Raw genomic sequence first — 26,947 nt, 5'->3', positions numbered from 1 at the left:
ACGGACAAGCGCTCTACATATTATATTCAATGAGCGTTTTAAGAGAAAGATTTTATTCCTCCGGTATTTTCAAGTTTAAAAACAGTAAAATAAAAGAAATAACAACGTAAGATGTATTTATTCGCATTTTTTTTCGAATATATGGATATTTTTACATAGTTCGTAATATCTGTAACAGTAAATTACCGTATATGTGTATGCGTTTTAGTGAAACTAATCTGAACCGACAGGTCAAATTAAGTGGGTGGGGTACATTTTTGGCAAAATGTGCACCTCTGCACACAGCATTGTTCATTTGTAACAGACATTATACCTTTGATTACTAGGGTTACTTACTCTGTTTCGTTGTTAACTGTACTCTTTTTCAAAATTCCAGTGCCAATGTTCTAATAGTTCAAATGATTGGATGTTTTGGGGGCATGACAAGATACCGGAAAGGGCCCTTTCCGTGGTATTTGATCGGAAAGGGCCTAACATGTTCGGAAAGGGCCTGCCATATGTTTATTATTAGAAATTAAGGAATTATTTTTTCGTATTTCATTTTTGCATTAAAAAAGAAAATAAATTATGACAAAAAAAATTCAATTATAATATATATTTTTACATAAATTATAGACAAATTACGAGTCATGGCATAAACCGCGCTGATCGGAAAAGGGCCTAACATGATCGGAAAGGACATGTCATATGTTTATTATTGGAAATAATTTAATAATTTCTTCATATTTCATTTAACAAATCAAAAAGGAAAGAACTTAAGAAAAAAATGTATCATTTTTCGATTTTTAAATGAATTATAGACAAAATTCGCGCCGGTACATAAACCGAGCTGATCGGAAAGGGCTCATCATGATCGGAAAGGGCCGGTCAAATGTTTATTATTAAAAATTATAAAATTATTTCTTCATGTTTCATTTAACAAATCAAAAAGAAAAGAACTTATGAAAAAAAAGTATCAATTTTCGATTTTTAAATGAATTATAGACAAAATACGCGTCAGTATATAAACCGTGCTGATCGGAAAGGGCTTAACATGATCGGAAAGGGCCGGTCAAATGTTTATTATCAGAAATTATAGAATTATTTCTTCATATTTCTTTTTGGCATAAGAAAGAAAATAGATATTCAGATATTATATATTTTATTCATTATAGTCTTATCAATGTACAATATACATGGAGTTAAAACATATAAACTAAAGTACATTGTCATTCATAAATGAATTACAAGAGACTTTTAATAATTTACTTTTAGACATCCACATTACTGTATGAATAACAGTCACAACTGATATCATATATATCCTAACTGAAGAATGAACAGTTTTCAAATATCTCATATATCTAAAGAAATACATTTTAATAATTTATTTTATTCTTAATTCGATAAATTAAACATGATACATGAATGTAATTGATACAGATTAATTGGAAGTTTAATTATAACCAATATTCTTGAAATATACTTTTAAAAATTTATTGCTTATCTTTCTGTTTAAAGTACCTTATAATTGTTTATAACAAACAGACAGGTTATTCTAGTGTCACCTGTCAATCAACAAGTTGAGTAAACACTGATTGCTATACGTGTCAATCAAAATAATTAAAGAAGGTTAAGGATGTTTTTACTCATTTTCGTTGTTAAAATAATCTGCCATTGAGTTAAATCAAGGCGATTATCTGTCCAGTATAAAGAAATTGTTAGACATTATTTGTCGCATGTCACTTGTATGTGCTTACAAATATACTGATTAATTGATATAATCAATAGGTGTGATAATCCAATCAAACTCTATCAGGACTAATCAGAAGCACGTGTTTGTTACGCCGCATACATTATGTTAATTGTGCTTTGACAATGAACGCAGTAAACGTTTTTGTAATTATATATTAAACATGATATAATTCTTTTGAAAACTGATTTTTCATAATTTATTTTCTTCTAAATTTATCAAATTAAACATGAAGAAATGATTCAATTAGTTCCAGTAATAAACATACGGACTGTCCTTTCCGATCAGCGCCGTTCATGCACTGCCACGTGTTTTGTGTATAATTCATTTAAAAATCGAATACTGTTTTTTATCTGAATTTATTTTCTGTTTTATTTGTTAAATGAAATGTGAAGAAAAAATTAAATAATTTCAAATAATAAACATGTGACAGGCCCTTTCCGATCATGTTATGTCCTTTCCGATCACCGCGGTTTATGCCATGACTTGTATTTTGTGTATAATTCATTTAAAAATCGAAAATTGCTATTTTTTATTCATAATTTATTTTCTTTTTTATTTGTTAAATGAAATATGAAGAAACAATTAAATAATTTTCAATATTAAACATGTGACAGGCCCTTTCCGATTGAAGCCCTTTCTGATCAGCGCGGTTTATGCAATGACCCGTATTTTGTCTATAATTCATTTAAAAATCGAAAATTGATAATATTTTTTTCCTAATTTATTTGCTATTTCATTTGTTAAATGAAATATGAAGAAATATTTAAATAATTTCAGTTAATAAACATATGACAGGCCCTTTCCCTTCATGTTAAGTCCTTTCCGATCAGCGCGGTTTATGCCATGACTCGTATTTTGTCTATAATTCATTTAAAAATAAAAAAATTGATAACTTTTTTTCATAATTTATTTTCTTTTATTATGTCATAATGAAATATGAAGAAATAATTAAATAAATTCCAATAATAAACATATGGCAGGCCCTTTCCGATCATGTTAAGCCCTTTTTGCGGAAAGGGCCCTTTCCGGTATCTAGTCATAGCGATGTTTTGGGCCAGCGTGATAACTTTCGACTGTCTCCCATCATGTCCTAACTTAATCTGCATACTTCTGTTAGGAAAGCTTCATGAAATCCATTGGGAACGTTTTCTGGTAAATAAAATATATTTGGGTGACAACTTCATTATGCGAGAATACCAGTCTAGGACTGCTTTCATCAAAATTTTGCCGCATGAGTCAAATGCACTTTAGCGGTCCCCGGAAGATTACAATACCCATGCGCAGCAAGTTAGGAATGTTGGGCAAAGCAGGGGCGTGGGGGCAGCAGCCTCCAAACATATTCATCTCAAAATAAGGTTACCCATTATAACTTTTAATATTTAAGACACTATTAAACTACTATTATTATAGAGACCACTAAAGTGCAACATTGCAATTTAAATAACTGTTTAGACATTTGAACCGAAATATATGAATATACAGCTGAAGTAAAAATCATGAGGTAATGTGTTTTAAAATAATTCAGTTTAGTCTGTATACAGTTCAGACCAAAATTATGGGGAAATACAGCGATTTTTTTCCTTCTTTATAAAGGTCCAGTAAACGGACCTTTTCCCAATTGAAAAAAGGTATCTTTTTTCCCAATTCTCATCCAAAAATTCTCAAAATGACCAAGACAAACTGATTATATAGTTTAAATTGACAAAACGCCGGAGCCCGAGAATGGAAAACCTCTATTTTGTAAAAGAATAAACCCCGCCCGCCGATATCTCCGGAAAAAAGATGGTCCGGTTTACCAGATAGTGATTCAGGGCATTTGGTTGACCTGAGGTCCCGGGTTTTGACCCGCGAAAAGTCGAGAAAAACTCTTATTTGACCAGCAAATAATACGCCTCGTGCGTCAGCTTGACTCGCAGAAATTTTCTTTGATGGGTTCGAAAGTTCAGCCCCTTGTCAATCAAAATCCAAAAGAATTTCAATACTATTCGCCGGCACAAGTGGAAGTATGGCAGTAGGCGGAGCGTCGTATGTTAATAAGCTACTGACAGATGTCAGTCACGCCACGCGCCGACTGACACTTGATGATCTCGCGGTTTGTATTTAGCACAATGCCGTGTCATTATCAGAGGTGTTTATTGATCAAAGTTAATTTATAAACAATGCTGCCTTACAGTATCATGTTTGTACCATTGTTAATTAGCGGTATTCAGCTTATGTTGTATTGCAATGTGTCTTGCAAACTTAAAAATTTTGTGTCCTCGATACGATTACATAAGCCGGTCAACCGTTACTGTCTATAGCAAATTTATTATCATTGCCGAGGCTCTGTCTGGTCCAAAACAAATTATATGCTGTAAATAAGTAGAAATTACAAGTATTGAATAGGTATGGTGAAAAAACAACAAATTTGAAATAGGTATTTTATCAAGAATTTTAAATATTAAATTTAGTTTTACATATTTGTCACCTGTTTTTGCGACCGTAATTTTCTGACATTTCTATCATTTCTTACAAAAATTTTAAAGTACAATCTAAATAAAAAGCCAATAAAAAGTCTGCATGTAGAAAAATATGATCACTGTTGCAAAATCAGCTCTTATTTTGAAGAAATTTTCGAGAATAAAATCGTGCAAAGGCACCAAACCTCGCCCACTTTTAGACAACTAAAATATAAATTGATTAAAAAAAACTGTAATGACAACGTACTTGTTTAAGATAAAGTTTGTGGAAGTTGCATGAATACCAGCATAGGTTGACCGCTGAAAAGTTAATTTGACTCTTGAAAATCTAATTTTGACCCTTGAAAATTTAGACTGAAGAGTCAATGACAAGATTTTGAGTTTCAAAACTTTTTTTACTCTTTAGAGAGGGTCAGACCCCTCTTACAGGGGCTCAGACAGCCAACATAGTTGACATTTTCAAGAATATGAAAAAAAAGATATTTCACTATGAATCATTCAGTCATTCATTATGTTTTTGAATGATATTTAAAATTGGAATTAAAGGAAGAAGTGTTATAAATGATGTTTAATTAGACTTATTACAAAAACTTCCAATTCGAGTAAAAACCCCGCTAAAATTCCCAATTTGGGTTAAAAACGCCGTCATTTTTCCCAATTCAACCGGTACCAGACCTTTTCCCAAAATGGCAAAATAAATCACTGTAATACCCGATGGACTCTGAAAGCTTGTCTGATGCTCTGTAATTAGTCATCTAAAAGTTAAGACTTGTTGCATAACAGTATCTTTGAGTGACAGTTTTTTTGTTGTTTTTTTTTGTTTTTTTTTGTTCTGATGTGTTGTGTTCCAGACTGTTGGCATGTTTTGTTTTTTTTGTTCTGATGTGTTGTGTTCCAGACTGTTGGCATGTTTTTTTTTTTTTTGTTCTGATGTGTTGTGTTCCAGACTGTTGACATGTTTTAATATCATTAATATTAAAGGTTAGAAATATTAAGTAATCAAAAGAATCACACAAAGTTATAAATAATGATTACATTGGTACATTGATAAAGTAATTGGAATGTTGCTTTTTTTTTCTCGCTTTTTTTTTCATAACGAGTTTTTAAGATTTTATCAATCAGTCAGAAAAGTTAAAGATAGGTCCAAAAACCACGAAAATGGCAATTTCCGAAACCCAAATTTAAATGACTTACTTAATGTTTTTCAGATTGTGATTGTGAAGCCCAAACATGGATGTTGATAACCCAAGTGATTTCTCCGATCTGCAGCAACAGGCGCTGCAACTCACAGCAGATATGGACACAGGAACAGATCTGCCTCGAGTTGAGAGAAATCTAACTCAGATTCTAGAGGCAGGACAGAGGCTGCTAGCTAAAGTAGGACCTATCAGTCAAGATGCTACTGATGTTAAAGCGTAAGTGTCTTACAATTTGTCTAAGCTACAATATATCCCTAATACAAAGTGATTATGTCATAGAGTTACGTTAATTTTCAGTTAAGATGGGAATGATTTATATCATGAGGTGTTAGCTGAACTTGCTGCAAGAGATATAGTGAATCACAGCTGAACTAATAAAAATGAAGTTATTCTACAAAACTATCATTGCTTTGAATCTAAACAGGATATCCACCATATGTGCCTGTTTTTTTGCCATACCATTTGCAGTGGGCTGGTAACAGTGTAGGATCATTTCATAGAAAAGTTGATTTAACCAGGCGTACAAGATTTTATTGCATGTGAAAGTGTTCAGCTTTCTTTGTTTTAACAAATCAGTTTAATTTTTCTAGAATTTTCTTTATTATACTTTTTGGAACATATTACCGTACAATAATCTGTCATTAAAACTAAGGTCCAGATGAAATGAAATGGACATGGTGAAAAAAGTGTTGATTACTTTTCTGTCAGGATAATGGCTTTAACCCTTCCCCTGCTAAATTTCTATAATGGACTTGTCCATCTTTCAATTTGGACAGTACCATTAACTGTTAAAAGGTGTGATTACCAAAAAATACTGACTGTATGTCGAACAGTGCAGATCATAATCAGAATGCAAGGATGTGCAGGCTGATCAGGATCTACACTGGTCGCAAAGGCAGAATCAATCGTGTCCAGCATGATAAGGGTTAAGGTAAATACCAGGGAAGTGCTGATAGACTTTTGATCAGTGCCTGTTTTAGTAGTCCTTTTTGCAGATGATACTTCACAATACTAATGCTTATAAATGACGTCATATCACTGATTTTTAAATCAAAGGCAGTTAAGCTGTTCTTACATATTCTCTTCACCACTGAAAAGTGTACCCGGCTATAATTCCACAGATCCTGGCTATAAGTAACAAAATCCTGGGGAGAACCCTGTCTTGTACTGTATCCCTATTTTTGGTCATACTTTATTTGACCACTTCCTTGTTTCAGCTCAATTCTGCTTGGTTCCAAAGGTTATGATGTACCAAAAATATCACAGAAACTTGAAGGTTTGAGTGCAGCAAAAACATTTGAGCCTCTGGAGCCTGTCAGAGACACTGATATACAGGTAACATTGATCCAGTATAAAGCTTCATTTTTAGCTAGATTATACAAAATGTATTTGTAGCTATCCTACTTGCATCTATGTTCTCTTAGAGTTTGATGCATTTTCAATCTGTCTCTTTTATTTATTGATGGATTTGATTCAGACTTCAAAAAATATTGTTCTTATCACCCCCATATCATGTGACACAAGGACAGTAACACTTGTACCAATATTTCATTAAAACTTAACTGTCCTCTCTTTTCATTTTAATAGAATTTCAGGCTAAAGTTTTGATGCTCTTTCACTCTATCTCTGTTTTTACTAAATTGGTTTGATTTAAACCTAAAAATGTTGTCATATATCATCACCAACATTATATTACATGATGTCCATAACTTTGGTTCAGATATTGAATAAAGCCCCTTTTTACTTTGAATTTCAGTCTGTGGATTATCTCTCTTTTATACTGTGTAATGATTCTGCTTAATGTTTTAATGAACTTTCACTTCATCTCGCTACGGTTAAATTGACTTGACTAAAACTTTTGTCCAAGTTCATCATCCACAGTGGGGTATTAACCCTTAGCCTGCTAAATTTTTAAAATGGACTGGTCTATCATTCAATTTGGGCAATACCATTTATTATTCAAAGGGGTGTTCACTGAAAATTTACTAACTGAATAGCGAACAGTGCAGACCATGATCAGACTGCACGGATGTGCAGGCTGATCTTGGTCTGCACTGGTCGCAAAGGCTGAATCACTTGCCGCCAGCAGGCTAAGGGTTAATCACTTCAGTGGTAGATCTAGTTTTGTCATATATTTCTTATTTTACTATCAAACATGAAAATATTTGAGCATGCTGTCTCCTGACACCTGTTTTACTACCTACATTAAATTTTCATTTTATTTTATAAAACATTAGATTCAAACTTAGATCTTCACCTTTGAGTAGTTGAGAACAGAAACAGTTGCTAAAGTGATAAGACTTTAAATAAATTATATAACAATTATTTGTCACTGTTTAACAGATTGATTAGGAAATTCAGAGATCATATAATAAAACACAAACCAAAATATTTCTGTTATAAATGTTAATCAAATTTCAGGGTTTCCTGCGGAATGAGAGAGAAAATGCTTTACTAGCTGTCATCGAGCAAACTCGGCAAAATGTAAGAATATATTTTCAGCTGATAAACTTACAGTTTTGTAATTGAAAATTGGAGATCTCATACCCTCTGCCACTCTTGCATCAAATTTGATGCCCAAACATATTTTCAAGAATGAAAAATTACGTGATGGCCAAATGTCATGTTTTATATACATGTATCATATTCATTTTCTAAAATCAGCATAACAGATAATAAAATGTATTTCTGGAGTGAATTAAATATCAGTTTTGTTCACGGAATTATGAAATGATATGAATAAAACACAATGAATAAAGTCTTGCAAACTTTACTGACGGGTATAAAGCTTTCAGTCTCGCACTTGCTGACTTGTATTAGTTTTGACCAACGACCCAGTAACAGTAGAGTGCAAAGCAAGAGACAGTTATTTCCCTATTATGTAATACTATACATTATGTTTGTAGATTAATATGAGCCGTGCCATGAGAAAACCAACATAGTGGCTTTGCGACCAGCATGGATCCAGACCAGCCTGCGCATCCGCGCAGTCTGGTCAGGATCCATGCTGTTCGCTTTTAAAGCCTACTGCAATTAGAGAAACTGTTAGCGAACAGCATGGATCCTGACCAGACTGCGCGGATGCGCAGACTGGTCTGGATCCATGCTGGTCGCAAAGCCACTGTGTTGATTTTCCCATGGCACGGCTCATATGTACATAGAAGAAAGGTTAAATACAAGTCTTTAACAACACACTATTGTTTTTTCAGACATTTGCTGAAACAGAAAGACGCCACTGGGAGTGTATGGAGAATGAATGGGAGAGGGAAAAACAGAAGATCCTTAATGCCCTCCTTGGGTCTGGACAAGATACAATAGACTTCCAACCAGAAACTGAGGTACAAATACTGAATATACCTTAAAAATAACAGTGAAATAGAGTTATGAAATTAGTCTGATAATGTAACATTTTCATTGGTCAATTTAAAGACTAAGCTCAGAATCAGCCAATCAGATGCTTAGTTTTTGTCAAGCCCACTTGCGGAAGCGAAGACAGTCAGCCAAATGGCTGTTCGGTGTATGTGTGTGTGTGTGCCTCTGTCCAGATTTGTTTGTTGGTAAATTTTACAAACCTTCAAGGATACAAAAGTTAATTTATTCATTAAAAATACTTAATAGAAATTAGAAAGATAAGCAGTTTTGTATACATGCCATAGTTGGAAAACAATTACTGTAAACCTAGAATTGTTTTCGCGCTTTTTAAATTAGCGCCTTTCGCGGGTAGTATATTTCCGTGAAATTAAAAAGCCGCGAAAAACTCTGATCTAACAAAAACACGAAAGATTTTAGCTTCAGCATAAATAGATGGCTATAAAATGGTTCTTTACTTACACATATCTGGATATTAATAATTCATATTCTATTACCATAATTGTATTACATGAGTGCACAAATCCATAGTTTTTCAATTGATTGACAAGTTACTTATCTATGAAGCAACAGCATTTTCAATATCGATCCGTCAGGCAAACAGGGGATAAAAACAAAAACAATATGTATCTATTGAACGACATAATTTTTATACATGTAATTTACAGTCGGCAACAAAGACGATATATTATTGAAAAGTAAAATAGTGTGTGTATTTCTGCTAAGTGTGGATTAATTGCCTATTTAAATGGCAAACAAATGACAGTGTAATAACAGCAATTTACTGACTGTTAATAATTGGGGGTGTGAATAACCGTTGATATGGATGAAAAGGATTTGGGTGCATTTGAATTGAAGGGTACAATAAAACTGAACGTTTTCGGGAATACTGTGAAATCATTTTTATTCGCGTAGGACGAATTTTCGCGTATTTCGCACTAGGACCGATGCGCGAATTTAAGACTGCGCTATTATTATTTTTTAATTATATTTTTCATTGCTAAAATTGAAAATGCGCGAATTAAAGCCCGCGCGAAACAGTTCTTCACATTTGCGCGAAATTTCATGACAGCGAATTTAAATGATTTCACAGTACTATAAATGCAACTATGCAGTGATACTTACCTTATTATACTAAACATGTTCACTTGCGACTTCATTTTCGCGGGATTCGCGATGGATATGATTCCGCGAAGATTTGTATCTACGAAAATGTCCACATTTTGAAAAACGCGAAATATAGTATCCGCGAACATTTCTAGGTTTACAGTAGTATTAACAAAATAAAACATGAAGAAAGTAGAGCACTGTTGTGTCTTCTGTATTTGTAGTGGTATGAAGTCTGTTACTTATTCTTTATTTTCAGAGTTTCTTGATGGATTCAGTGTCAATGCAGGGACGCAGTGCATTAGATAATGTTGAAATGGCCTACTCTAGACAGGTATGGGCTGTCCAGATGACACAGTTGTTGTTGATATTGCATTGTTGCTTACAATATTTAATTATTGTTACACAACTTTAAATTGTAAATGTCCTAAATAAAGCAAAGAAATCTGTTGACTTGCACCAGAGCTCTAAATGGTGATTAAATTTTATCTATGTATATTAGAAATGCAGTGTGAATTTATGTGTAGTTGTGGGCATTAACCTTTAGCCTGCTGTCGGCATGTGATTCTGCCTTTGCGACCGGTGTAGACCAAGATCATCCTGCATGGCTGATCATGGTCTGCACTGTTTCGCTATTCAGTCAGTAAATTTTCATTGAACATCCCTTCAGATAGTAAATGGTACTGCCCGGATTGAATGATGGACCAGTCCATTTTAGAAATATAGCAGGGTAAAGGTTAAATGAACACAAATTTCTTACAGATACTGATGTTTATGATTTGTTGTTACAGGTGAATGGTAAACTTTAAGGTGAAACAAATAAATTCTCTATAATAAATTATCCTTTGTTTTTGAATATTTTACACATTTTTGTAATCATTTTACACATTTATGTAAATATTTTACACATTTATGTGAAAAGTTCACACATTTCTGTGAGTATGTTTGTGAGTATTTTTATGCATTTTCAGGTATATGATTATAATGAACAGATTATAAACTCACATTACATAAAACCCAACCTGGCTGACATGTTTGCTGACGCTACAAGAACTCTTGACAACAAGGTAAATTTCAGTACAAATAATAAATAGAACAATTCAGCATTGTTTTAACCTAGTAAAACCCAAAATAATATAACTTTGTATTTGTTATAAGTTCTTCAATGCCATGCTTGTTAGTATTCTTGTTTTAAGGAATATGTTGGATGTAAGAGAATTGTCTCTAACCAGATTTATATTCTTGGAAGTTTATCTAGATGATTTGTGAAAACATAGAGGTATTGTCCTTTGGGACTGTACATCTCTGTAATATTGAATGTTGTTTGAAAGTACTGTATACATGGAATAATGTGTTTCTTTCAGCATGTACAAGACCTCTGGGAGATGGTACGTTGTATGATAGACATTCCCCCATGTACCAGCGGACAGTCGTTGAGGCTGAACAAAAATACACAGAAAGCTTTTGTCAGAAATGCTAGAATGCATCTAGAACAGTCGTAAGTCTATACAGTATTGCATTATCTGAAACCTGCAATCTACATCTGCATCGCTATGTTGATCTGTCAAACTTAATCAACTATCCTTCAACGGTGCACAAGACTAAGTAAGATCTTTATATAGAAATGTAGTACAGACAGAACAGGTATGCAGACAAGAACATGGATGCATAAAAATAGTTAACAGGAAGAAAAGTAAAAGTAGTGTGACCCAGCTACTTTTTACATTATTAGTGGTAGACTAATCTGGCTTCTTTTTCGATTATTAGTGGTAGACCAAACTGGCTACCATAGTGGTACCAGGGCACAAGGCCTTGACAGAATAGCTCATACCCAATACCCAAGATACAGTAATTATAAAACTTGCATGTCCTTTTATTCTAAAAATTTTATTTTGAAGTTTTGTTAACTTAAGGCAATATTACCATACTCAAACACTATATGTAATTCTACACAATACAGGTACAAGAAATTCATAACTAGCCAGATTTCTGGAAATCTCCAGCAAGCACAACTAGGAGGTATACCTGGAACATGTAACCTCGTTAGAAGTTATCTGAACATCAGACAGGCAACTTTACCGAGAGGACTTGAGGTGAGATGATACTTCATTCTTGTATCCGAATGTTTGTACCTCTGTGGCCAACTTTTAGGGATGGATTTCTTTGAATACTTTGTCTCATTTATCTGTAGTCTGAGTCAGCATTCACAAGAAAGCAATGAAGGAAAATGCTTTTTATGCACAACCTTGCAGTTACCCTTAATTCTGTTCTGTTTCGCTAACACTGTGCCAGAATTATTCTAGAAATATTTCATTTTACAAAAAGCACCATGTAAATAAAGACAATCAAAATTTTCACATAAAATGTACACAAGTTGCTTTAAAATGAAAAAATCCCCCCCCCCCCCCCCCCCCCCCCCCCCCCCCCCCCACACACACACACTTCCCAGAATCCTGAAATGCTTGATGATAGGACACTGCAAATAAAAGTGCTCATACAGTACCATGGTGTACTCTATAAATCACAAGTATATCATGTTATACTGTAGGATGGAGATGTTGAAGGTCACCCTACCTGGGCCATGATCTACTACTGTCTAAGGTGCGGGGACCTGAACGCAGCACAGACAATTGTACAGAAAGCTGGGTATGACTCACATTTTCGTTAACTTGCAGGTGTTTAACTGCTCCAATTTTTCAGATACAGATACTTGGTATCTCAGACTCCAAGGGATTGAGCATTACACTTCGAGATAAACATAATTCAACTTTAAATGATATTTTGTGTGCATATTTTTGCAACGGGACTTAAAAATGTTTCCGAGATAACCGCAGTTTTGAGAGAAGCATGTTAAAGATAGTAGATGTAGCTGTATTACTGACCAAATTATTATTTGTATAATGCTAAAACCTTAATGAATGAAACAGAACTGCAGTTAATTTAAGAGAGAAAAGTCTGTTTCATTTGGTTGTTGTGAAATTTCCTTTCTCTCTATAGGCATCAGCTTGGTGATTTTCCAACATTTTTGAAAGAGTACATGAGTAACGCAGACCATAGGTAAGTTAGTCTTGTAATATTGTTTGTTAACCAGTTACAATAGTGAAACACTAAAAGGGAGCTAGCAGGTTAAAAGTTCCAAACGTAAGAGACTTATGTTGATTTCTTTTACCATTTGATAGCAAGCCCGCCCGCTTAGCTCAGTAGGTAAGAGCGTTGGTCTACGGATCTCGGGGTCGCGAGTTCGATCCTCGGGCGGGGCGTATGTTCTCCGTGACTATTTGATTTACGATATTGTGTCTGAAATCATTAGTCCTCCACCTCTGATTCATGTGGGGAAGTTGGCAGTTACTTGCGGAGAACAGGTTTGTACTGGTACAGAATCCAGGAACACTGGTTAGGTTAACTGCCCGCCGTTACATGACTGAAATACTGTCGAAAAACGGCGTTAAACCCAAAACAAACAAACAAAAAACCATTTGATAGCAGACAATGTCAGTCTTCATTTACACTTCACCACAGATTCATTTTGGGAAATTGTAAGTTACTAAGAGTAAACCAGGCCAGTGTTGGTACAAAATGCAGAAACACAGGACAGGCTTACTGGCCACAGTTACCTAACAGAAATGATGTTGAAAGAAAATCATTATTAAATGAAACAGTAAAACAAAATTTAAGCAAAGTAAGACTTGTATTCATCAACATTGTAAGTAGATTATATAGGTGCCTAAAACATACTTTTTCAGTTGCCCATAACCATTTATCCTTTACTGCTAAATAGTGTTAAAATATTCAATATATATATGTTTTTAGCTAGCATCAGTAGGAACTATCAGAGTGAAAACAAGGAGATTGAAATACAACATGTTAATAGTATAGACTGTGATTTTATTTGGCAGATGTTCTCTGTATCTTAAGACTTCAGTAAAGAACGTTGTGTTTCTAAATAACTTCCTGGGATTTAAGACCAGTATACTCTGCATGGTGTTTTACAATTCTCTGGTGATAGGTTTTATGAAAAATATCAACATGTTTTAAAGTTATCATGTGATGGATTCATAAAAGCAAGTATTCTCATTTTAGGTTGAGTCCCAGCAGTGAAACAAAAATTCATCTACAGTATAGACGTGTTGTGAAACAGTGTCCTGACCCTTACAAAAGGTACTATAAAACTTACTACATTTCAACTTTAGAAGAAGATCAAATTATGTTTTTAAATTTTCAGTGGTAAACTGAGTCAAGTTTTACTTGTAACTTGAAGTACAGTTAATTTATTGTCAAGTATTTGTAATTCTATTTGCAGCATTATTATGTCTCCCCCAGGAGACATATTGTTTTTGCCCTGTCCGTCCGTCAGTACGTCACACTTCATTTCCGAGCAATAACTGGAGAACCATTTGACCTAGAACCTTCAAACTTCATAGGGTTGTAGGGCTGCTGGAGTAGACGACCCCTATTGTTTTTGGGGTCACTCCGTCAAAGGTCAAGGTCACAGGGGCCTGAACATTGAAAACCATTTCCAATCAATAACTAGAGAACCACTTGACCCAGAATGTTGAAACTTCATAGGATGATTGGTCATGAAGAGTAGGTGACCCCTATTGATTTTGGGGTCACTCCGTCAAAGGTCAAGGTCACAGGGGCCTGAACATTGAAAACCATTTCCGATCAATAACTAGAGAACCACTTGACCCAGAATGTTGAAACTTCATAGAATGATTGGTCATGAAGAGTAGATGACCCCTATTGATTTTGGGGTCACTCCGTCAAAGGTCAAGGTCACAGGGGCCTGAACATTGAAAACCATTTCCGATCAATAACTAGAGAACCACTTGACCCAGAATGTTGAAACTTCATAGGATGATTGGTCATGAAGAGTAGATGACCCCTATTGATTTTGGGATCACTCCGTCAAAGGTCAAGGTCACAGGGGCCTGAACATTGAAAACCATTTCCGATCAATAACTAGAGAACCACTTGACCCAGAATGTTGAAACTTCATAGGATGATTGATCATGAAGAGTAGATGACCCCTATTGATTTTGGGATCACTCCGTCAAAGGTCAAGGTCACAGGGGCCTGAACATTGAAAACCATTTCCGATCAATAACTAGAGAACCACTTGACCCAGAATGTTGAAACTTTATAGGATGATTGGTCATGAAGAGTAGATGACCCCTATTGATTTTGGGGTCACTCTGTCAAAGGTCAAGGTCACAGGGGCCTGAACATTGAAAACCATTTCCGATCAATAACTACAGAACCACTTGACCCAGAATGTTGAAACTTCATAGGATGATTGGTCATAAAGAGTAATTGACCCCTATTGATTTTGGGATCACTCCATCAAAGGTCAAGGTCACAGGGGCCTGAACATGGAAAACCACTTGACCCAGAATGTTGAAACTTCATATTTTGATTGTACATGCAAAGTAGATGACCCCTATCGATTTTGGGGTCACTCCATTAAAGGTCAAGGTCACAGGGGCCTGAACATTGAAAACCATTTCCGGTCAATAACTTGAGAACCACTTGACCCAGAGTGTTGAAACTTAATAGGATGATTGGTCATGCAGAGTAGATGACCCCTAACGATTTTGGGATCACTCTGTGAAAGGTCAAGGTCACAGGGCCCCGAACATTGAAAACCATTTCCAGTCAGTAACTTGAGAACCACTTGACCCAGAATGATGAAACTTCATAGGATGATTGGTCATGCAGAGTAGATGACCCCTAACGATTTTAGGGTCACTCTGTTAAAGGTCAAGGCCTCAGGGGCCTGAACATGGAAAACCATTTCCAATCAATAACTTGAGAACCTCTCAACCCAGAATGTTGAAACTTCATAGGATGATTGTTCATGCAGAGTAAATGACCTTTATTATTTTTGGGCTCACTCCATTAAAGGTCAAGGTCACAGGGGCCTGAACATTGATAACCAGTTCCGATCAATAACTTGAGAACCACTTGACCCAGAATGTTGAAACTTCATAGGATGATTGACATGCAGAGTAGATGACCCCTATTGATTTTGGGGTCAGTCTACTAAAGGTCAAGGTCACAGTGGCCTGTTCATGTAAAATCATTTTTTGGAAATAACTTGAGAACCACTTGACCTACAATGTTGAAATTTAATAGGATGATTGGACATGCAGAGTAGATGACCCCTATTTATTTTGAGGTCACTTGATCAAAGGTCAAGGTCACAGGAGCCTGAACAGTGACTTGAGAACCACTAGGCCAAGAGTGTTGAAATTTAGCGGGATGACTGGACATGCCAAGTAGATGATCCCTATTGCAGCCAACCATCAGTGTCTCTTTGACTTTCACTCCTGACCCCTATTGACTTCTTGCCTATAGGACTTTGCATTGGGGGAGACATGCGCTTTTTTACAAAAGCATTTTCTAGTTTATTTTGGTCTATTTAACATTACATTGAAAGTCTTCTGTGATAAATTTGGAGATTCTTTTCCCCCATAAATTGTGTGATACGAAATCAGTTCACAGCTAGTAGTGTTTTAACTGATTACCTTGACATGACTGTAAAAGTGTTAAAAGGTCTTATTAAATAAAAATGGAAATGACACCAAGAGAGGTTTAGCCTTGTGATTTCTTATTTTATACATGATAGATCAGTGTTTTGTTATACCGGCATTGTTCTGTTATAAAAAACATGATACTAAGGGCATACTTTTGATATTATATACATGATAGGGCATAGTTTTATTGTTATATACATGATCAGTGTTATTTTATTATATACAAGATACCACAATGTTTTATCATTATATACATGATAGGGCAGTGTTTTGCATCATTGGACAGTGTGATTACATGGAGGACCACGGGGATATAGCAGATAAGATAGATGATTATTTATGGATGAAGTTATGTCAGACACAGGTAGAGGCTGAAGACAGATCAGATGTTCTTACATTACAGAAACTACAGACTATTATGTTTGAGGATTATGGTAAGCTGTAATTTTTTTATGCCCCCTGCCATGTAGCAATTGAACTGTCTGTCCGTACATACTGGGCTGCCGATAGCTCACAATGAGAAGGTTTATTTCATACTCACACTCAGCAGTCCTTGAGACAAGACCTACAAACTGACCTACAAAAATGACCTTGATCCTCATATAGTAAAATGAGAAATGAGTTTTGTTTTCATTGATAGATTTGTGTGTTCGTTTTTGGTGGCATCATTTCACACACACTTAGCTCAGTAATATGAAAATTTGTAGTTTTAGGTAAACTTTGGTCTATGAATTCAGTTCCTTTTTGTAAAACTAGCAGAACAAATTAAGTAAGCATGACAATACCCTCTTGTAAAATCAAACATCTTCATGCTGGATATATTTTTGCAATATTTGCTTGCTGTATTTACAAAAAGCAAAATATGTTGAATAGTATAGTGCTTTTATTGTTATATATAGTCCTGCTTGTCTATGTTTCACAAGTTGGCCATACATGTATATTTCATTCACCAATTTCAATGTTAAAAACACTGAGCTTACAGCCTCGTAAAAACATCAGATATTAAGATATCTGTAGAATTCGCTTGATGAATGTGCCTTTGTTTTGTAGGAGAAAGCCATTTCAATGGATACCAGCAACCATTCCTATATTTCCAAGTATTGGTTCTGACAGGACAGTTTGAGGCGGCTATAGAATTCCTGTCTCGTATAGAGAGGTTACGATGTCATGCTGTGCACGTGGCTCTTGTGCTGTATCAAACAAAACTGCTGTTATGTTCACAGTCAACACAAGCGCAGCTATGTATGTGCTACTTATAAATTATGATTTTTGTAAATGAAGAAAAGTTTATAAACATAAAAATTTATAAGCTGCTTGCAAACATCTTGCAAGGGAAAATTAATCTCTTAAGTTAGTTATTGTACTTGATAAGGTAAAAGGGTCAGCATTGATAATGAAGGAACCAAGAATATAAACTACAGGTAATCTGACAGGTATCCTAATACTGAAGGACTAACTATACTGTTTGTACCACAATTATTACCTCAAAGGCATTTCTTCCGACCCTGTCATTACTGGTCTGTTACGCATAAGCGAAGAAAAAGATAAACAATGTAAAATTTGTTGGTCTAAAGGAAAAACTTGAAGTCTTGTCAGTTTAGCCATTATAAAATTGTATATCATTAAATAACTGTATAGAATTTATGAATAAATAATTTTTGCCAATGGAAATGGGTTGTGTAAAATGATGATACAGTGTCATGTTTTTGTAGAAAAGCTTCAATTCTCATCTGTCAGTTTTACCACATTGTATTGTTGGTTGTATACCTGTACAGTAAGCAGAGATCCCGATGACCCAAGTCCATTGAGGAGACTAAACTTTGCCAGACTACTGATGATGTACACCAGGAAGTTTGAAGAGACTGACCCTAGAGAGGCCCTGCAATATTTCTACTTTCTCAGGTATGGAAATATAGTTCCATGTTGTACCATAGTTAAACTAAAATAATGCCACATACAGTGTGGTTAAAGTCACTATGATATATTTTAACAACAGAGAATTAATTAGAAGTGAGATAGTGACTGCAAAATCCACTTATATATCTGTACTGACTTTTTTGTAGAAATAAATATGTCATAAGGTGATGGAGATATAGTCTGCCTGGGACTCAACCTGGCATTGCAACATTTTACTCACTGCACTTTTATTAATTTCTGCGAGTTCTTTGAATTAATTACAAATGTTGTAAGACTAACCATGTAATGTTATCATAGTCCCACATTGGGTGCCAATTGGCTCAAGGTGGAAACAGGTGCAGCCAGTCAGATTGGTTCCCTAGCCCAATGTTTCGAAATACAGTCCGTTCTGATGTTCTACTGGTTGAGCTACTAAGTCGTCGACATATTTCCTCCCTAGATTGTGATTCTGATCATTCAACCCTCAAAGGGGGCTATATAAATCTGGTATAATAATAATAATGAAATGCTATATCAGTATGAGATCTAGGCCTGCATGATTTTTCAAGGCAGGTAGTTCAGTTGGATAAGTGACTTGGCAGTTTGATCATGAAGCGTGAAGACTGTATGTAGTTAGTACATTTCTACTAAAAATGGCGCTCAGCATTGAGAGGATAGTTCTAGGACTGGTCAGCCTGGTGTCAGTATATTGTGACTGGGTGGGGTATCATATCACATGTCTACAGCGGGATTGTGAAAATTGTTTAAAAAGAAGCTAAACTCGAATACACACACTAGAATGTAATGGTTGACTTGGTTAGATGTTATCAAAGATAGCCCATTGACATTAATAAACACCCAGATTTATGTCTTTCTGAGTTTAACCCTTACCCTGGTAAATTTCTATAATGAACTTGTTCATCTTCCAATTTGGACGGTATCATTAACTGTTAAAAGGGGTGCTTACCAAAAAGATATTGGCTGAATAGCGACCAGTGCAGATCATGATCAGACTGCACCATGTCCAGCATGGTAAGGGTTAATGTTGCTTTATTTCAGAGAGCTGAAGACCAGTCAGAATGAAAACCTTTTTATGACCTGCGTCTCGGAGCTTGTACAAGAAACCAAAGAGGTACAAAATATTTCTTTGTTTGTTTCAAACATTTCTGTTCCATCAACAAATTAGAATTTTCTGTTATTTTTTTATAATACATCATTTTTGTCCCTGTTTCTTGCTCTAACCATTCACTGTCAAATAGCTGATATTAGTGAGATGATAGCTGTGTAGTAAAAAGCATTTATAGTTAAAAATAGTTGATCTTCTATGAGAATATAAGATTGTACATTCAGAGGAACAGAGGGCTGTTGAAAATCCTACCGGTAGCAGTCTTTCTTTTATTGCATATCCAGTTATAATTTAATATACTTAGTATTGAATTGCATTGAAGTATAGACACTTAGCAGGATTGGCTCTGGATATTTTTTTAGCTGTCGCCAACACTCGCCATTTGGCAAAAGTTGGAGCCAAAGAGGAGCCACTGGAGCTAACAATAGCGCCAAAGGAAGATGGGAAATGAAAGTTCATTTTACCTGCATTATAAACTACAAGAACAAAAACAAATACTTAAATTTAAGTTCATTTATTTTCAGTTCTATTTTCAAAACTACAAAAAAAATACAAAAATAAAAAGCACAGTTTAAAGAACATTTTAGTAAAATGAGTGTTTTACAAGTTCTTTTAACTGTTTCTAAATAAAGTACAAACTGCGCTTAAATTTAAGTTCATTTATTTTCAGTTCTATTTTCAAAACTACAAAACAAATACAAAAATAAAAAGCACAGTTTAAAGAACATTTTAGTAAAATGAGTGTTTTACAAGTTCTTTTAACTGTTTCTAAATAAAGTACAAACTGCGCTATGGAAAAAGTCGCCTTTAAATTTTTGTCCAAAATTTACGCGTCTGAAACTCTTAAATTTATCAGGTGCACGATCGAACGCCGCGAAAGTTTTCATACATGTTTCGATTCTCTTGCTTTAATAATGGCCGATTTTTGCACCAACTTGTTCAGATTGATACATTTATATTTGTTAATCTTTTCAAAAACAATACCAGACTTGGCGATCTTTTTACAATATTTTGTACGGCAGTTCAGACGTCCGCGGAATCGGTTTTCATCCACAGTGGCTGTATTTGAAATAAATTCTGAAGTAATTTATAATAAAATCAAGAAATAACATACGATTGATGCATAAGAATATGTTGAAGGAGGTGTTAAGTTTATCAGCTTTTTACATGCCGATTGAAAATTTTCAAAATCGTGCCGTCTTACAATATTGATAAACTACAGTGGGATATTAATGCTACGATTGGTTGAAGTTTGACAGGCAAGTAGGCGGAGTTAACCATGGATTTATCTATAATTTACATCTAGTGTATTACGCTTTTGTGTGCATCAAGTTTTACAACTTAAGTAAACATATTACAATTGACAATTCGGATTTCGCCCAGAGGCGATAATTAGGCAAAGTGGCCGACTTTACAGCGAATCTGAATGATGATCCTTGGTGTCATTGAAACAAAAAATGTCTCAGCCCGATCTTCGCTTTGTTGTCACCAGAGACTTTTGCCAGTTGATCCTAATTAGAGCCAAATTTTGTAAATTGTCGCATTTGGCGACAGACAGCGCAACCCCTGCTTAGTTTAGCAGTTGCTTTACAGTGAAGCTAAAACGGTTATTTGCTTCTATTTTGTTTTAGATTCTACTGAAGGTCAGAAATTTATTGATTAAAATGAAGTAAAAAAAAAAAATGCTTTAATCAGATTTTAAACAGTTACAACTTTCATGGTTACATCACATGCTATAAACAGAGGAAGTACCACTTCTGCCTGAAGTCTTTCCACTTATTCTAATCTTGACTGAGAGAGAAGTGACTTCTTCCTAAAATACCCTACATACTCTCATATATGCACATACCATACAAGACTGTATTTACCTGTAAGTGTTATTGTTTACAGTATGAGATGCTTCTGGGCAAGTTACTCAAAGACGGAACAAGAAAGGTCAGTACTAGCAACTGGTCATCTAAATATGATATCCATGTTTTTCTCAATGCATAGGCATTCTTATAACAGAGGTTAAACATATTGAGGGGTAAATGCTAATGAAGCCGAAGTGCATATAGACAAAAAAGCACTCAGACTTCTCTTGCATTCACCCCTCAAGATGCTTTACCATGCACATTAACTAGGGTTACATGTCTTATATATTATAGTTATGTGCTGTGTCATCTTAAGGATAAATTGGTCAGAATTTGCATTCTACATTGTTTGATAGCTACATAGGTGTAGACATTTACTGGTAGTTGAATATTACTTTTATGTAAAAACTCTTAAGTAAGTTTGTTGAACTTGGTATGTTCCTTCAATGCTAAGAATGTAAGTATTCCTTATATTATAAAATTTGAAATATACATAACCCTGAACTTTATTTTTCATTGCTGTATAAAACATAAAAATCTCTCAGTATTGCCCTTACAGTTCAAATGATTTCTGTTCGGCTTTCTAACATTTACAATCTTCTTGCAGCCTGGTGCTATAGACAAATTTCAAGTAGATACTCAAAGAATCATAGAGAAGGTTGCCAGGGATACCGAGAGTAAAGGAGCATTTGAAGATGCTGTCAGGCTATATGATCTTGGAAAGGTAAATGTCTTCAGCTCCTGGTAACTTTACTAGACTTTCCCTTCTAGCATAATAAGAAGAAATTTAGACTATAGATACAGGGGTTTGGCACTTAATAATCCTGTTGAAATTGTAGGATAAAATGTTTGCTGTGCTGTGTTTGACATTGTAGAATAAAATGTTTGCTGTGCTGTGTTTGATATTGTAGGATAAAATGCTGTTTGCTCTGTATTTGACACTAGGATAGATTCTTGCAATCTGTGTTTAACATTGTATAATAAAATTCTTGCCGTTCTGTGTTAGTCATTGTAGGATAAAATGCTAGGTGTTCTATAATTGACATTGTAGGAGAAAGTACTTGCAGTTCTGTATTTGATATTTTAGGCTAAAAAGCTCACTGTTCTGTGTGATATTATCATTATAATGTTTAAAGTAAAGTTGATTATCTCTCAGCGGAAGCTGTTTGTTACAAACAGCTTTTGTTAGATATTCACTATGTATTCTGGGCTAATTTCATCACGAGCGGGCACCTGGGTAGAACCACAGACATTCCATAAGCCAGCTGGATGGCTTCCTCACATGAAGAATTCAACGCCCTGAGTGAGGCTCAGCGACCATAACCACTTGGTCACGGAGGCCCCTATAACCAATTAAAAGGTGGATTTGATTCCAGAATATTGTTCATAAAGTGCTTACAATTTTCAGAAACCAGACAAAGTATTGGAGTTGTTGAACAAACTACTAAGCCAGGTGGTGTCACAGACCTCCAGCAATCAAACCAACAGGGACAGACTGAAAAATCTGGCGCTAGGAATTGCAGAAAGGTACATTTTATTCATCAGAAAATCTCCTTCGTTTCTTTCATCATTTATCGTATGTTGGTTGAAGTGAAATTGATTAAATGTTGCTTTTTATGTGAAATGATACTTGAATGCATCGTTTCAAATAAAGTTATTTTTAAATTCTTGACGCTGAACTTCATAGCGTTTTTGAAAAGTGAAAGTTCATATAAACTTTTCATGATAAAAGGCAAGAAATTGTTTTATGTATGGTTGTCTGTTTTCTTATTACAGATACAGAAACAGTGGGGTAGCTGACAATTTAAGAGCAAACACAAGCAGTTTTTACCTCATCCTTGACCTTATCACATTCTTTGACCTTTACCATGAAAGTAAAATGGAGGAAGCTTTGGAAGTAGGTTCTGAATGATATATAGATGATTATTTTCTTTTAATCTGCAACTATCTATGTTTAGAATAAACTTTTCTGAATTTTTCAAGATTTCCATTTATGACTGCACTTTGAATATTATTTTGACTGTGACATTTATTCTTCAAGCTAAGTTTTAATGCTTTTAATTTGATTCTACAAAATAATACGGACATTAGGATTTTGGCCTGTCAACACCTATATTTCAAAATCTAAATATTAGATGTTCATTGTTTACCAGTAGTTAAAATGGTGTTATGTAACATTTAAATTAAAGAATGGTTGTAAAGTTTAGAGTTTTCAGGCCCAAGTCGGAACAAAATGACTTACCAGTAAAAATACGGCATTTCCCCAAGTAGTGGTCTAGAGAGTGATTCAAATAAACTTTTAAAGTTTTCCTTCAATTGAAACTAAAATAGATATAATCTCAAGTTCTTTCGTTTCAGATAATCAGGCAGCTGCAGTTACTTCCCCTGACAACAGATGCCGTTGAACATAAAGTGAACACATTTAGAAATTATTCTGAGGAGGTAAGTACTATTTCTGTAATAACATTAATTTTTCTTACATTTTTTTTCTAAAGTAACATTTTCTCAAGTTGTTTTCTTTCATCTCTTAAACTTACCTGACAAAATATTTTGATTTTACAGTACTTTGCTTTAGCAAAATAAGAGATAAAAGGATCAGTTCTATCTTTTTGTTTTGTTATAATCCTATCTGCCTTGTTTCATGTCTGCTTCAATACCATGCCAGGTAAGTGGTTCTATTTCTTAAATTTTTAATCCAGTGACTGCACAGATGTCCACCTTTTTCTAAGATATTACATGTATGAAGAATCATATGGGTATATTGGTTATCTGAAGGTCACTTCAGACATTTAGGTAGAGGCTAATTTAGATGAAGTAATTCAGATAAATGGTTACATGTATTTAGCTTTTTTTTTCCTTACAGGTCCGAAGATGTCTGCCAGATGTTTTGTTAGCCACAATGAATGTTTTACACAGTCAGTACAAAAATGCTAGGTGAGAACTCAAAATGAGCCATGCCATGGGAAAACCAACATAGTGGGTGTGCGACCAGCATGGATCCAGTCTGGTCAGGCTCCATGCTGTTCGCTTTTAAAGCCTATTGGAATTGGAGAAACTGTTAGCGAACAGCATGGATCCTGACCAGACTGCGCGGATGCGCAGGCTGGTCTGGATCCATGCTGGTCGCACACCCACTATGTTGGTTTTCCCATGGCACAGCTCAAATTATTCTCTTATCTTTTATATATCATAAACAATCCTAAACTCTAGTAAAGATGGGGTTTTTTTTAAAGTTTCGGTTTCAGATGTGTTTGTGACAGTATGAAATCTAGAGCTTTCTACTCCAACAAAGAGTCAGTTTTCTCTTTTGACAATTTGACAATATGTATCTTAAACCAGTAATTGTACAGAATGTCAGTTATTTGCAGAAAAAAATAAAGTCGGGTTACATGGTCAGATTAATATTTTTGAATGCAGTTTATAAACAAAGCAATAAACAACCATTGCCTCCTCTGTTTGTTGACTGCCGTTTATTCAAAGATGGACTCTGTTAGCATTTTATTAACAGTTCTAAATCATGTTTCCTCTTGCCTTGTTAGAAATACAGCACCTCAAAGTCCATTGGTACGAGGGAGAACAGATGATGGAGGCAAAGAAACAGTATGTATATCACTTCACTTGACAATGTATATCATGTCACTTAATATGGTAACATTTGAGCCCTTTTTAAACTTAAGGTTTTTACAGACAAAACACTTGTTCATATTTTTCTTTAGGTTTGTACACGGAACGTTACTTTTCTGTCGAGACAAATGCATACATGTAATAAATTACACTTTGCTTAATTCCTATCACAGTAAACTTCTTTTGCACAGAGATTTTCATTTTTATTAGCAAGGTATTGTTTTTTCGTTTTTAGCAGATGAAAATAATTATTCTAGCATCAAACTTTATTCTCGAATAAAACTGTATTGTCATTTTCTAACAGGAGAGTAAATGTGTGTTGTCATGGAGATCACATGCTGTTAACACACCTTTTTATAAATAAAATGAAAAAAATGAAAGCTTGATATTTGCTAGTAGAATTAAGTACATGTACATTGTAAATACTAATATTATAGATATAAAACATTTTGTTACAGTATTTGAACTACTTGAGAAGTCAAGCCAAGGCACTGATCATGTTTGCTGGCATGTTACCATACAGATTACCCGGCGACACATACGCTAGACTTGTGCAGATAGAAGTGCTTATGAACTGAAATACAGGATGGCTTATGTGATTTTTTTAAATATCAGATGTGACCAGAAACTATTCAGTAACCCTGCTTTAAAGGCTGCGATGAAAATTTATAAAATCATTAACGACAGAAAAGAAACAAAATGTGATACAGAGTTTAAATATTCACTTGACTGACTACAAATCCACCTTATATGTGTTCATTTGATTGTGTTGACAGTCTGAGTGATGGTCCCTGTATTAAGAATGAAAGAAAAATGCATTTTGCAATGAATGAATAATTAGCTCGACAATTTGAAGAATAGTGAGAGCTATTCTACTCACTTGGGCGTGCAAGTTCACATCTCAGTAACCATTGCATTTGGATTGAAACTTTACACAAAGGCTTCGTAGTCTTGAATGAATTTAATTCAAATAATGGCCCTTTTTTCCATCTTAGAAAATTTGGTTAAAGTTTTTCATGCAACTATCTTTAACCTTTAGCCTGCTGGCGACAAGTGATTCTGCCTCTGCGACCAGTGCAGACCAAGATCAGCCTGCACATCCGTTTTCAGTGAACACCCCTTCGAATGATAAATGGTATTGCCCAAATTGAATGATGGACCAGTCCATTTTAGATATTTAGCAGACTAAGGGTTAATATCAAACTGAACCTCTGACAGTAACAGCTGTATGTATTGAATTTAAACTTAACACAATGCTTTCCAGTCATCAGACCTAATTAAATACCAAGTTGGGTAACTGTTGGTTGAATTTTGTTTAAATTATGACCCTTTTTTTTTTTACTTTGAAAATTTGGTTGAAGTTTTGCATGCAAGTTGATATCATTAACATAATAAAATTTAGATTTTTTTTACAGTGTAAGAAAAGAACTTAAGTTTCATAAGTCTTGCAAAGTTATGGCCCTTGTTTGACTTGGAAAGTGTCGAATCATCCAGCACACTATGTTATGGACAGCTGTTATTTATAATTGCAAAAGTATATTTGACATTGTATGAGAAATGTGAGATTGACAATAGAGACAGAAAAAATAAAGTAGAAAAGTAGATATGTGTTTAGTGTATTATGTACTGACACTGTTAAGTGCTGTATATCTGATAATGATGTGTAGAAACATAGAGATTTCACCCAATGCATGTTTTAAGAATTATTTTTGTCAGAAATGTCTTTTCTTGTTCAAACTTGTTATAAAGTCTTTAGAAAAGTCTCGATTTAACAAAACCTGGATTTTTTATAACCTTAGGACACCCGACCACAAAAGAAGCTGTTTGGCAACAAGGACGGGATGAATCAGACTACATACTGCATGTTACCATCTCCAAATATTTACTTTCGACACCAGATTGGAAGTAGGAGATACACACTCCTAACTCAACTGGGACACTAGTGAGAGTCCACACTTTCAATGTCACTTCTACTCTCCTTTCTGCACTATGTATTTATATTTAAGTGGTTTGAAAATAATCTATGCGTAGCCTCGCGTATAT

At 34.7% G+C, this 26,947-nt stretch overlaps 1 protein-coding gene across 1 annotated transcript; it reads left to right on the top strand.

Moving 5' to 3' along the window:
* On the top strand, positions 1-26,508 carry LOC123549504 (nuclear pore complex protein Nup93-like). The gene is made up of 24 exons (XM_045337644.2): positions 1-106; positions 5,403-5,609; positions 6,611-6,728; positions 7,815-7,877; positions 8,603-8,731; positions 10,129-10,203; positions 10,841-10,936; positions 11,234-11,367; positions 11,830-11,962; positions 12,418-12,515; positions 12,867-12,926; positions 13,950-14,027; positions 16,667-16,839; positions 17,456-17,647; positions 18,181-18,307; positions 19,361-19,433; positions 21,318-21,362; positions 21,888-22,004; positions 22,689-22,807; positions 23,057-23,177; positions 23,639-23,722; positions 24,144-24,214; positions 24,820-24,880; positions 25,363-26,508. The coding sequence occupies exons 2-24, from the start codon at positions 5,425-5,427 to the stop codon at positions 25,480-25,482; spliced, it is 2,472 nt and encodes an 823-aa protein (XP_045193579.1). The 5' UTR covers positions 1-106; positions 5,403-5,424; the 3' UTR covers positions 25,483-26,508.
* Positions 26,509-26,947: the final 439 nt, after the last annotated feature.

Source organism: Mercenaria mercenaria, chromosome 6, assembly GCF_021730395.1.
Source record: "Mercenaria mercenaria strain notata chromosome 6, MADL_Memer_1, whole genome shotgun sequence".
Lineage (NCBI taxonomy): Eukaryota > Metazoa > Mollusca > Bivalvia > Venerida > Veneridae > Mercenaria > Mercenaria mercenaria.
Note: the sequence above shows the minus strand (reverse complement) of the source record. Positions and strands in the feature narration are given on the sequence as shown.

Coding starts and splice junctions, on each gene's coding strand:
- LOC123549504 (XM_045337644.2), top strand. CDS start 5,425: ATGGATGTTGATAACCCAAGTGATTTCTCCGATCTGCAGCAACAGGCG. Junction 10,937..11,233: donor CAAGAACTCTTGACAACAAG/GTAAATTTCAGT, acceptor TGTTTCTTTCAG/CATGTACAAGACCTCTGGGA. Junction 23,723..24,143: donor TTAGAAATTATTCTGAGGAG/GTAAGTACTATT, acceptor TTTTCCTTACAG/GTCCGAAGATGTCTGCCAGA.